The 12,750-nt window shown below is 34.3% G+C and overlaps 1 protein-coding gene across 1 annotated transcript in view; it reads right to left on the reverse strand.

The window, feature by feature from the left end:
- Positions 1-12,750, reverse strand: part of LOC105212741 (uncharacterized) — a 172,364-nt gene that overhangs the window by 123,524 nt on the left and 36,090 nt on the right. The window contains 2 exon segments of the mRNA XM_054230733.1: positions 2,641-2,797; positions 3,554-4,438. Coding sequence (XP_054086708.1) covers positions 2,641-2,797; positions 3,554-3,815 — 419 coding nt within the window. The 5' untranslated portion in view covers positions 3,816-4,438.

Raw genomic sequence — 12,750 nt, forward strand, 5'->3', positions numbered from 1 at the left:
ATTATTGAACGAAAGAGCGCATATTGGAACTAAATCCGATCACTATAACACATTTTATAAAGCGTTGAATAAAGCGCAAAAAAGAGGAGGGGAGATATTTGATATATAATCATACATTTGACTAATATAATCACAAAAAAAAATATTACAATAATAAAAAAAACTATAAAAACTATAATAATTATAAAATATAGTCAAAAATGTAATAAATATAACCAAAATATAATAATAAAACTAATAAATAAATTATAATAAAAGAAAAATTATTATAAAATAATCAGAAAAAAAAAATTAAAAATAATAAATAAGTAACAAAAAATTGTGTAAATATAATAATAACTGAGCAATGGTCAATAAATGGAATTAATTTAATTAAAACATATAATTATTACCTTTTTATTATTTAGTATTGAAGTGTTATTTTGATCAGTGGTTTTCGTAAAAAATAATATTTTTTAAATTCTAAAAAATAATAATAAAACAACAACAAAAAGTATTTAAAATAATTATAAAATATATTTACCAAAAACATTGTTATAAAATAAAATAATAAAAAAAACTATTAAAAATATCGGTTTGAAAGCAGAATAAAGATTAATAAACATGAATTAATTTAATTTAAAAATAAAAAAGTAGTATTAATTCCACTTTTTTTTAATCTAAAATTTAGCAATATTTTTTCAATTACGTATTTTTAAATAATATATAATCAAAAAAATTATAAAAACAAAAAATAATAATAGAAACTAATAAAAAATATTTAAAAAATTTAATATATAGTCAGAAAAAAATAATATAAAAATTATATTTAAAAAATAATTCGAAAATAAATAAAAAACGTTTAAAACAAATTAATAATTATTAACAATATTTAATTTACGTTAAATATAAAAAATATATAAAATTACTTTCCTTAAAAAAATTAAAATTTTGAATCATAAATAAGTTATTATTAAAAAAAAAAATATTCATAAATAAATTATATTTTTTAAATAATATATCATTAGAAACAACTGCTTCTTAGTCTTAAAAAAAAATGTTAATGTTTTTAAGTTTGAGTTATTTTACCAAAAAAATTAAAAAAAAAAAATCAAAAAAAGTTTCTTTTGACTCTCTTCTTTCAATAAATAAAAAACACACCCACAAATGCATTAAATTAAAAATTAAGAAAACTAAATTAAAAATTGTAACTGTATATAAATAAGCACTTCAAAGTTTTTTTTTTCAAATTTATGATTTCACGAAATTTAAGATTATTGGTATGAAAGATATTTCGCATTACAAATAACTGAAATAATAAAGCTGCATAAATACATGCATATATATGTATGTACAGTTATGGATGTTAATAAAATTTTATTTGCACATCACCATATATGAAAGCCCCCACAAACATTTCATATATCAGTCTGCTGTCTAAGCCAATAAAATAAGTTGAATCAAAAGATGTTTGTGTGTGTGTTCATGTAAGATAAGCATTTATAAGGTCGAAAAGAAGCATATCAAATATAAATGAATTTTACATAAAAATAAAAAGAAAAAGAAAAAGGAAAATGTGTTAAACGCATAATGATCATACAAGAAATTATTTGCTTATGAGACAAAAGCAAATATGGAAAATCTCAAATTGCAATCTAAACGAGAACACAATGAGTTCAAGGCAAGCCATACATTTCAGTATGCCCTAGCAGCCGGGCAACACAAGTGATTAGTTCAACAGTAAATGTCACAAGCAAATAGACAAGGCAAGGCAATAAAGAATAAATAATGGAAAATGTAATACAAAAACAAAAAAAAAAAAAAAAACACATCAGATAATATTAAAATATAATGGAGATGATGAAGAAAGTGAGAGTCATGTTGGTGGGAGGGGCAATGTAGAGTAGAAAACATAAGATCAAAGCCATATAGAGACAACCATATAAAAGTGTCTGTGTGAGTGTGTCCTGTAAGTGGCTTGCTAAGCACAAGGCGACAGCCATTAAATTTTATCACTTAACGCCTTAAAATGTCCTACAACGAAGGCCAACAGCCGCTGTTGTTGCGCTTGGCCAACGGCTAAATACCCAAAATGGCTTGCTAAGCGCGCACTAAACACCGCACAGTCGCCTTGGCCGCTCGGTTCGCCCCTGTCAATGCGTTTATTAGCATTAAAATATTTTTGCCATTTTGTCAATTCATGTAATCGGATACTATATTTAGGTTGCTTTTAAAAATAAATTACTTTAAATTACACAAACACACAGTGTGGTGTACGAGTGTGACAGTGTACGAATGTCACGTATACGCCCCGACGACCCAAAACCACTCACTCTCATCGCACGCTCATCTGCTGGCTGTCATTACACGATTTCGTTTGTAGTCGCCCATTTTATGTACTAGTACTTGCACCAAAATAGCACTGAAATAGTTAGTGTTAGTATTGTTGCTGTTGTTGCACAACAATCACCGGAAAACCTTGCTTTTTCGTGCTTAACTGACCGAAACGTGACTGGAAAGTGTACGACACGCGAGCACTCAACGTAAGTTGCTTTGCGGCATGTCGCAAGACACAGTTCGAGTGGTTTGGGGAGGGGGAGTGGTGTGTTGTTTAAAAATTTTATATGACATAACGGGCGAAATTATTTTTGGTTTACTCACCGTGATCTTATTTGTTCATTGGCCAATTCGGTGCGTGGAAACTTTTTGGATGCCGCCACTGCGGTCTCCAGCGCGCTGGTGTCGTCCAATTCACCCTCGAGTGTGACGAAAATAATGGAGCCCATGGCGGTATAGAGTAGCACGAGCAGGAGTACGCCTGAAGGGATCAAAATGTGTAGAGAGATTAATGTGGGTGAAAAGGAAATATTAAATTACCGTTAATAATAATAAAAAATTGTTTCGGAAAGTTTGAAAATGTTGACTAATTTTCAATTTATGAATTTTATTAATAACAATTTTTATTCGGCTTCAGTTCCTATAACTAACACGATCTCAATTTTTTGTCCTCTCAATCATATAATATTTTTTTACTAAATTTTCTTACAAATTTTTTCCTAATTTTTCACTATGCTTTCAACCTGTTCATTAAATTGTTTATTCTCTCTCACTTTTACTCACTAACTAACCCGATCTCTCTTTCCTTCTCTCGCTTTCTCTCTATCTGTTTATCTATCTCTCACTCCCTATCTATCTATGCAATATCTGGCTCTATTCATCTATCTATCTCTATCTCTCTCTATATATCTCACTATCTCTTTATCATCTCCCACTCTCTATCTATATATTCCATATCTCTCTATCTCTACCTCACTCCCTCTCTTATATTACACTGTTGTCGTTTTTCATATTAGATTATTATATAACTGGTCGTGTCTTCTACTTATTCGGAATAGTTTCTGCTACTCAGCTTTAATAGTTTCCTACTACTCATTTCTTGTTTATACACATCTCTCTTGCATTTTCTCTATGCCTCTCTAATAATTTTCTCCCCAATTCACTAATTGCACATTTTATTCTCATTCTCACCACCTTCTGATCAATTTCTCTTGATCATTATTTTATGCTCTCTCACCTGTCGCCGATATGCAATGTGACTTGGGCGCCTTCTGGCAGCCGCATAAACCGCCAGCGCCGCGCTGCTTCTCACCCGCACCGCCACCACCACCACTGCCACCGTTTGAGCCGCCACCGCCGCTACCACTTTTACTGCTGGGGAAACACATTCCGCTGCCAATACTGCTGCTGCTGCTCGAACTGATCGCCGATTGAGAGGCGTGTATGAGCGTCGGACCACCAATGAATGCGGTCAACGGCAACGGGGGTTTCTTCTGCATAATAACGCCCACGTATGGGCGTGGTGCCTTAGGTGAGAACGATGGCCAGCACGGCAATTAGCGGAGGGTGTGAAAGAAAGAGTGACCGCTTACAAATTTTACTTCTTAAACAGTTTAGCGCTCTCTCTCACTCTTAGTGCTCAGTTACTCACGCTGTCTGTGCGCTCTAGTATTGTAGAAACAGCTGTTTAGTTTCTGTTGTTCAGCTGTTTTAATGGGCAAAAGCAACTTTTGTCTGCTTAAATGCAAAACTGCCGTTAAATTTGTGCTTTAAGCGCGTTAACTAGTTCTTCTCGCTTTCTCACGCAGCAATTCTATTGTTTTGCACTAGTTTTCTGGTCTAATTTTTTCGCCGCTTATTTTGCAACAACTTTCGCAACTCATTTTTGTTGGCAATTATGTTTCCTATTTTTTAGCGCAACGGGTTTTTTTTCGCTCACTCTCTGGCGCGCAGCGCTTAAAAATAATAACGCCACAGTATGGCTTGTTGCTTGCAGCTTTTATGAACACTTATATTTATATGGCTTGCTTTGTTGGTGTTGTTGTTGCACCACTTAACGGGTGTCTGTTCGGCCAAACTCCAGCTGTTGCAATTGTTGTTATTGTTTTCCCGTCGCCGGAAGCTGTAATAAAAGTAAAAGTAATGAGAGATAGAGTTGAATAACTTTTTATTACGCAAAGTCCAGGCAAGCACACAAACACAAACAAACATATGTATATATAGAGAGAGGGAGGGAGAAAGAGAGATACGTACAGCAACGTGCAACAAAGTCAGCTGCTGCTGAAGGACAAAGCTCATGACGGCGCTATTTAATTTCGCTTAATTTAAAAACATTTTATTATATTGACATTAAGCTTGCAACGAAAAAACGAAAAATAAAACATCTGGATGTGCTGGTAATAAAATTTAAGTTTATTGAAAAAAATGTGCAGCGGACAAATTAATTAGTTGAGTTTCTGTTTCTGGCTGGTCAAAAGGGAAATGAGAATATTAGATAGAGAGCTGGACAAAACTTATTTGCGTTGAGGAAAAAATTACAACGACTGAAAGTATAACGGTAAAACTGTTGATGACGTTTATGCATGGAAGACAGGAATAAAGTAGAGGTGAGCTAGGTAAAATAATAATTTTAATAATACATTTATAAATATATTAAAGGTGCGTAAATCACTCAAGAGATTTCAATAAAGTGGCACTTAATTTTGTATTTTACGAAGCTGGTCCACAAACGAACAGCATGAGAAAATCTTCATATACTTATAAGTCTCCGACGGCTGACACAGTTTTTTAAACGCCAGAAGACTGGCTGCAATGATAGTCAGTCGTTCTATTGTCCGTCTATCCTCCTCCTCCGAGTCTATCCTAATTATCCCAAACAGAACCAAAGAACTCAGGAACTCCCAAATAGAAACCTGCGAACTTTCATCTCCGAAGTAATCTACTCAATCCGGATTCCGATATTGTTTTCGAGAGCCAAAGAAATCAGGAACTGGAGGACTCCTAAAAAGAAACCTGCGAACCTTCAGTTCCGATATTATTCTCAAGAACTAAAGAACTCAGGAACTCCCAAAGTAATCTACTAAATCCGGAGTCCTGATATTGTTCTCGAGAACCTAAGGACTCAAGAACTCGATAACTCACAAATAGAAATATGCGAAGCCTCATCTCCAAATGTAATCTACTAAATCCAGCTAACACTATTGGCAGTATTCCTCTACTAATAACAGCCTTTTTTTCATAACAAACGCACTCAGTCTCCCCACGCACGCACTCGAATATAAAACAATTATGCATAAATCAGCAAATGTCAGTCAGCAAACAATCAGGCAAAGAAAACCAGCAGCCGAAAGCCGCCAACGTCAAAGTCACCATGGAATGAAGCGTCAACGAAGCGAAGCAATTACCAAAATCGAAAGCAGCGGAAACACAGCCAACAACAACCAAAAAGCACACAAAAAAATATGTAGCAACAACAAAAATATACAACAACAACTGGTACATATAAAGATAGAATGAGACTCAAAAGGCGAATGCCAACGCATGCGTTTGCAGTTGCTTTCACAACACCGCCCTCAAAGCCCCGCTCAGCCTAGCGACGGACGATAGTTTAACGTTGTGGTTGTTGTTGTTGTTGTTGCTGTTGCAAAAGCAAACATCCGCTTGAGCTGACTAACAATGTGGCAAACATGTTGGCTTGTTGCTGTCGCAGCAATTGTTGTCGTCGTAGTGGCAGCCGCAAGCCTGACGATTTTGGCTCTTGGCAAATGCAAACACACACGCACTCCCCCACTCCCACGCCAAACGCACCAACTTCCACTTATGCATGTGTTGTAAAATTCCAAAAATTGTATTTACGCTTGGCTTTATTGAAACAAAAATAACGGTACTTGTGCATTGTCAAACATCGACAACGCTTGCCGAACACACACGTGATAGTTAGCGGCTGTTAGCGTTGCGTTGACATTTGCGTATGGCTTTGTATGGTTACATTTGAGGGGACCATTCAATGCGGAGTTCGTTGAACGTTTCTTTATTATTTAGTTAGTCGGGGAGGTTTTTGTAGTGACTCCTTTTATATTTACATATTTTTTGATGTTGGGATCGGTATCGAGCTCGTGAGACGGACTTTTTTTCTCTGGTAGTATGGCCCCAGAGCTCCAAAGGTCAGCCGCAGGACCAAGTGAATTCCTAGATCTGAACAAACCTTTTTAAAATCAAAGTACTACAAAATGAGGTCCATCCTTACCACTTACACCACTTTCCAAACACCATGTTTTTACTTCGGTAGTCTGGCTCCGACACTCCAGCAAATAAAGATGAGATCGGTAGTCTAGCTGAACTTCAGAATATGAACCGTTTTATGTCCCGCAAACTACCGAAAACTGAGGACCATCTTTAGGCCATCTTCTTCTAAGGGTGTTCTAAGAAAGCTTTCGAAGACTTTCCAGGAGATTTTTAAGTGGGCATTACGAAGCACAAGTTCTATTAAAGAACCATCTTTTCGTAATGAAGTATGGCTCCAAAGAGGAAACCAGCAGCTCGGTTAACGAGCTACCTAAGAGACTGCCTGAAGTCAGACTTGGAGGAATGAAAGGCTCTTACACCATTTTTGCCTTTGAGGATAAGCTTTTCAGGAGCTTTCAGGGAGCATTCCGAAATATCAAGTTCTCTGGGCTCTTAAAGTTAAAGTATGTCTCTTAATACGAGAAAGTCAGTCTTCTACGGGTTAAAGTTCACAGTATTGCACTACTCTTTCTCCATATATTTTATTCATTCTAACGTTCCATTTGCACTTTTCTTAATGCGAATTAGAAAATTCCATGCGTTTTCCATAGAATTTAGTAATATTTTGTAGTTCTCCATGTACCACGAACTGCTCGGATTTGCAGTTATTCGAAACGTGCTCGCATAGCAAAACCAAAACCACCACCGTAAATGCTTGAGCTCATGCTCATGTGTGGCCAAATTGTATATTTAATAGTTTTACTGTGTTTGCGTTGCGAATTCCGATGCAAGCAACATGCTGAGCGCACACAACAACAACGACGACAACAACCGAGTACAAATACATTGAAATCCGGGCTAACAATTTCGGTTGAGTTAACAATTAAATCCATTGCTGCAATATTCGACTATTCGCATTGCAAATGCACACGTGCGCTTGGTTATTTGTCGGCATCCATGTGAGTACGTTGCTGGCAGCTGTTGCTGTGTTACTCCGCGCAGCGCACAGCGCCCGTTGCTGGGCGACGTACTCCCAAATGCGGATATTGAAATGCGGTCATTACTACGCCCACAATGGGCCACAGCAGCGCTCGAGCCCGAAGCATGAAGCCAGAGCCGGTGCTGGAGCTGGAGCTCGAGCGCCAAGCTCAGTGACCTAAACTGCAGTGTGTGCAGGCGCGCTTAGCATTGGCCGTCGCCACAGAGCAGTTAGCAGATAGATAATAGAAGAGCACACACACACCAGTGAGTTTGTATGTGAAATTGTGCGCTGGTATTTGCGTTAGCCACTTCGGGTCAGGTTGACCTGATTGCAACGCGACGCCAAGGGCTTAGCGGCGCTCGCGCGCTTGTTGAGCAGACGCTCTGCGGCTGGCACATACATAGAGTCACACACACCCGAAAAGACAAAAAATATAAACTAATATTTAGTGGTGTGCCAGTTGTGACGCTGTTGCGGTTGTTGCTGTTCTGGTTGTTGTGCATTTGGCGCGTGTCTGCGCATTTGCTGTGGCTTCACGTTCGTGCCAAGCGCAGACATTAATTTCATTGCTTTCTTTACCTGCGCCGTTCGCGCTTATTTCACTTTTGCGCCATTCATTTCAATTTTGTGTGATTTCCATGCCGCGCGCTCCGCTCCCCTCAACGGCACTGCCTCTAACTCAGCCTCAACCAGTCGGTTGTCTAAGTATTTGCACTCTTGTTTGTGGCACACGTGCGCACTTTCTTGGTATTATTTCAAATTGGTCTGTATCACATGCAAACAACAACAACCACAATACAAATAAATTGAAACAACAACAACAAGAACAAAAATGAACGAAAATCAACAAGCAGACATTGTAAAAAATGAGCATAACGGATTTCGACAGCAGAAACCTAAGAAATACAAAGGAATTCCGTGGAATGCATGAAAATGGCAAGCCAAAGAGGCACACAGCGTCGCATTTCACAGCAATTTTGAAAATATCACGTATACGACAGGTTGTCCTTCGAAAATATTTACGGCGCACAGTGGCACGGTCGTGGCTGGGTCCACGCGCATGCAACATGCTAAATTTTAATGAGCACAATGCGAACGAGATATATTTCAATGTGACAAGCAGAATGTGCACCAAAAAATGCTGAAGGCGTGCGACATACTTAAGGTGGGAAAGTCAAAGAGTAAAATATAAAGATTCGATTCGATTTTAGAGTGGAAAAGTTTTGGAGATGAAGAAGAAAAACTTAACTCTCACAGAATAGCCTGCAGAGAACCGGAAAAGATTCTAGTAAGAATCCTGTGTCCGAACCCGCAGAGCTCCACATAATCATTTGTCTTGCAATAACATGACATCATTCCGAGAACGACAATTGTTGTCCTCGAGGGGATCGAGAGTCCAGATAGTCAGGAACTGACTATTCAGACTGCAGAAACTGTTGAGTTTGAGCCTGGAACTACTTGCATCTACCTATCTCTCCTGTATCTCTATCTGTCCCTCTCTCTCCAACTCTATCTTTTGCTCTTATTCTCCTTTTGTACACTCTTACTCTCTCCATGGCTCTCTTTCTTCCTTTGCTTCTTCTTTTCTCTCCTCTGATCTATTGGTCCCTCCATATCTATAAATCCCTCTTCATTTCTTTGCTTCTGTTTTTTCTCTCCCTTTCTCTCTTCTCATCACTTGTTCTCTCCACGACTATTTATCTTTCTTTATTCCTGAGCTCTTTCGTATCTCTCCCTTTCTCTCTTCTTTTCCCCTTGCTCTCTCCAAGACTCCCTATCTCCATTTTTAGCATTGCTTCTTCTTCTCTCTCCCTTTCTCACTCTCATTCGACTCCGGGCCATTTCGTCTAGATAAGGATAGTTGCCTCTCAAAAAGATATATTCTTTCTCAGCTCTCCTGTCCTCAGCAACTGTGTGATGTCTTCAACTTATTTAAAGAGAAAGCTCTGCATTATTTTAAAGCCACACCACCGCTATTCAATACTCAGTCAATAAAGAACACACTCAAATAGTTTTTACCCCAGTTAATGCCCACTCACTCCAAATTACATGAAACATGTCAGTGACACATTCGCATTTAGAAAATTGTAAGTGCGTACTAAGTAAAGACAAAAATAAAAACAACAACAAATACTCCGTGGTAGTAAGTAAGTAAGGCAAACAATTGAAAAACTCAATGGGCCAACAAACACTTGAACAAAACACACACATCCCATTCAATTGCCAACGCATTCACTATCAATTCTAAAGGTTAATAAATGAGTGTGGAGCTGGTGCGTAAATTGTGTGCGTACACATGTGTGCGTGTGTGTGTTTGTATTGTCCACTTTGTATGGATTTTTAATGAGATTTTGTAAAGCAAGGATTTGTATGTGCACACTGTATTCAGCAGCACTGTAAATACTACAGCTTGACTTCTCATCCCAGGCTCGGGACGGCCGACAGGTGAGCACGACAAAAGGTATCCTTCGTCCATGTGCCAGCATGAGGTCAGTTAATATTGAAAATTGGCTATTTCCACTTAGTTGAATATGCCAATCATGCCAACGATTTGTTGTCAGGACCCCAGGTGAGTATGAGTGTGTGTGTGTGTATTTGTATGGATGTGTGCGTATTGAAGGCACTACGCCGCCTCTAGGCTTAGGCAATTCTCTATTGTCAGCATATTTTTATTTACTTTATTTGCTTTTATTATTATTTTCTCTCTCTCTCTCTCTCTCTTTTTAGGTATTAGCACTTTACCGTTATTATATGGTGTGCTCAACACAGTTAAAGTACTTGTAATTGTAATTGAAAGTACATAAAATGGAGAAAAACGCAACATTTGCGGTTAGAAATGTAAAGCCTTTCTTCTTTTTTTTTTGTATGTGGCTCAAGGCCGATGAATATAGGTAGTGCCTCTTTAAATGATGAAAATGTTTGTTTTTATTGGAAATTTGTGCAAAATATCAATTTATATGTGAATCACACAAAGAGAGAGAGAGGGAAATGGCTGGACATCGAAATAAATCATATTTTTAGTTCAATAAGAGGCTTATAAAGTATGAAAATTGACAGAAGAAAAGTATTTAAAATATCCCATTTCTATAAATAATGCAATTTTGTGATAAATTTTAAGCTTTAAATAAGTAAAGTTTTCTGAAAATTAATAAAAAAAAATCTATATTTTTGAATTAATGAAAATAAAAATATTTTATAAAAAAATCCAAAAAATATGTTAATAATAATATTTTTTAAATTGAAAAAAATATTTTTTTGTTTGGAATATTTTTTTTTAATTTTTATGAAAAATTATTTTTTATAAAAAATCCAAAAAATATGTTAATAATAATAATATTTTAAAATTAAAAATTTGTTTTGAATATTTTTTTTTTTAATTTTTATGAAAAAAACTAATAATCTTAATTCAGCCCAAAACTTCACAAAAATATATTTAAAACCATACTTTGGAAAATTTGTTTGTAAATATTAAATTAATAAAATAAATATTTTTTTATTGTATATTTTTGAATTAATGAAAATAAACATATTTTATAAACAAATCTAAAAAATATGTCAATAATAATATTTTTTAAATTGAAATATTGAAATATTTTTTGTTTCGAATATTTTTTTTATTTATGAAAAAAAAGAATAATCTCAATTTAGCCCAAAACTTCACAAAAATAAATTTAAAACCATTAAACTTTGGAAAAAAATTTAAATATTAAATTATTAAAATAAATATGTTTTTATTTTATATTTTTGAATTAATGCAAATAAAATATTTTATAAAAAATGTAAAAATATATTTTATAAAAAAAACCAAAAAATATGTTAATAATAATAATATTTTAAAATTGAAAAAAAAAATATATATAATAATCTTAATTCTGCACAAAACTTCACCAAAATAAATTTAAAACCATACTTTGGAAAAAAAAGTTTAAATATTATATTTTTTAATAAAAAAACATTTGTTTATTATATTAAAAATGTAATATTTTAAGAATAAAATGTACATGAAAAAAATATATATAATGATAACAATAACAATTATATTTTTATTTTATTATATTTTTTACATTATTATATTATATTTTTTAAATATTTGTTTTATTTATTGTTTTTTTTGTAATATTTTTTTTAATTTATAAAAAAAGTGATAATTCTAACTTAGTCAAAAAATTCACCAAAATAAAAATAAAAAAATTTTTAAATATGTATTTTATTATTTATTGAACGAAAAAAATATTTACGAAAAAATATGAAAAATTTTACAAAATAAAATACAATAAATAAAAATAAAAAATAAAAACAAAATATAAAATATAAAATAGAGTTATAATTAAATAAAAAAAATATAAGAAATACATGCAAAAAAAAGTTATAATTAAATAAAATATAAAAAATAAGAAAAAAATTAAAAAAGAACTCAGTATAATTCAAGAAAATTAAAAAATAATCATGCAATTATATCTTTATATTAAAAATTAAAAAATTATATTTTCTTTATTGACGAAAACAATTTTAGGAAATATTTATAATTTCTTAACGCCAAGCTTCACCCAAAATATGTAGAAAAAATCACAACTAAGCTTTAATTGAAAATACTTCCACGAAGAAATATAATCCACATTTTTTACTAAAGAAAAAAGAAAACACCAAAAGAGCTCAACAGTTTCTTTGGCTTTTAAGTATACGAGCGCACAAAAAAATTAAGACTTCTGGCCCAACAAATCCCTTCAGCGCAGCTTTTATCAAACAATCAAACATGCTCCAAACGAAATTGAGTGCTTTCATGTCAGCACGCTGTCAATAAGCGGCCGAAAATAACACAAGAAAGATTAAGGAAGCAAATGTAACAAAAAAAAAAAACTACGGCAAAAAGCCGACCGTTGCCGAACACACATATAAAAGTGAACGAGTATGGAGCAAGCAATGCAGGGAGGCACACAAGAAGTGCCCATCAAAAGCGCTGATAAATCACTGCCTGAACTACATTAAACACAGCAAGTGTATTAAAAATAAATGCTCGTACATGCCGAGTATTGAAGCTGGCTGGCTTTCGGCAATAACAGATATACAAATAACTGTATATGTATATGTATTATGCATATGTATTTGTTTACAAAAATTTTCCACTTTTTATTCGTGAGTGCCGCTTTTATTTGTTAACCATTAATTTTTGCTTTCCTTTTCTTTTTATTTTTTTTTTGTAGTCCGGCAACGCTGTTCAATAACGGACA

This window comes from Zeugodacus cucurbitae, chromosome 5 (genome assembly GCF_028554725.1).
Source record: "Zeugodacus cucurbitae isolate PBARC_wt_2022May chromosome 5, idZeuCucr1.2, whole genome shotgun sequence".
Taxonomy (NCBI): domain Eukaryota; kingdom Metazoa; phylum Arthropoda; class Insecta; order Diptera; family Tephritidae; genus Zeugodacus; species Zeugodacus cucurbitae.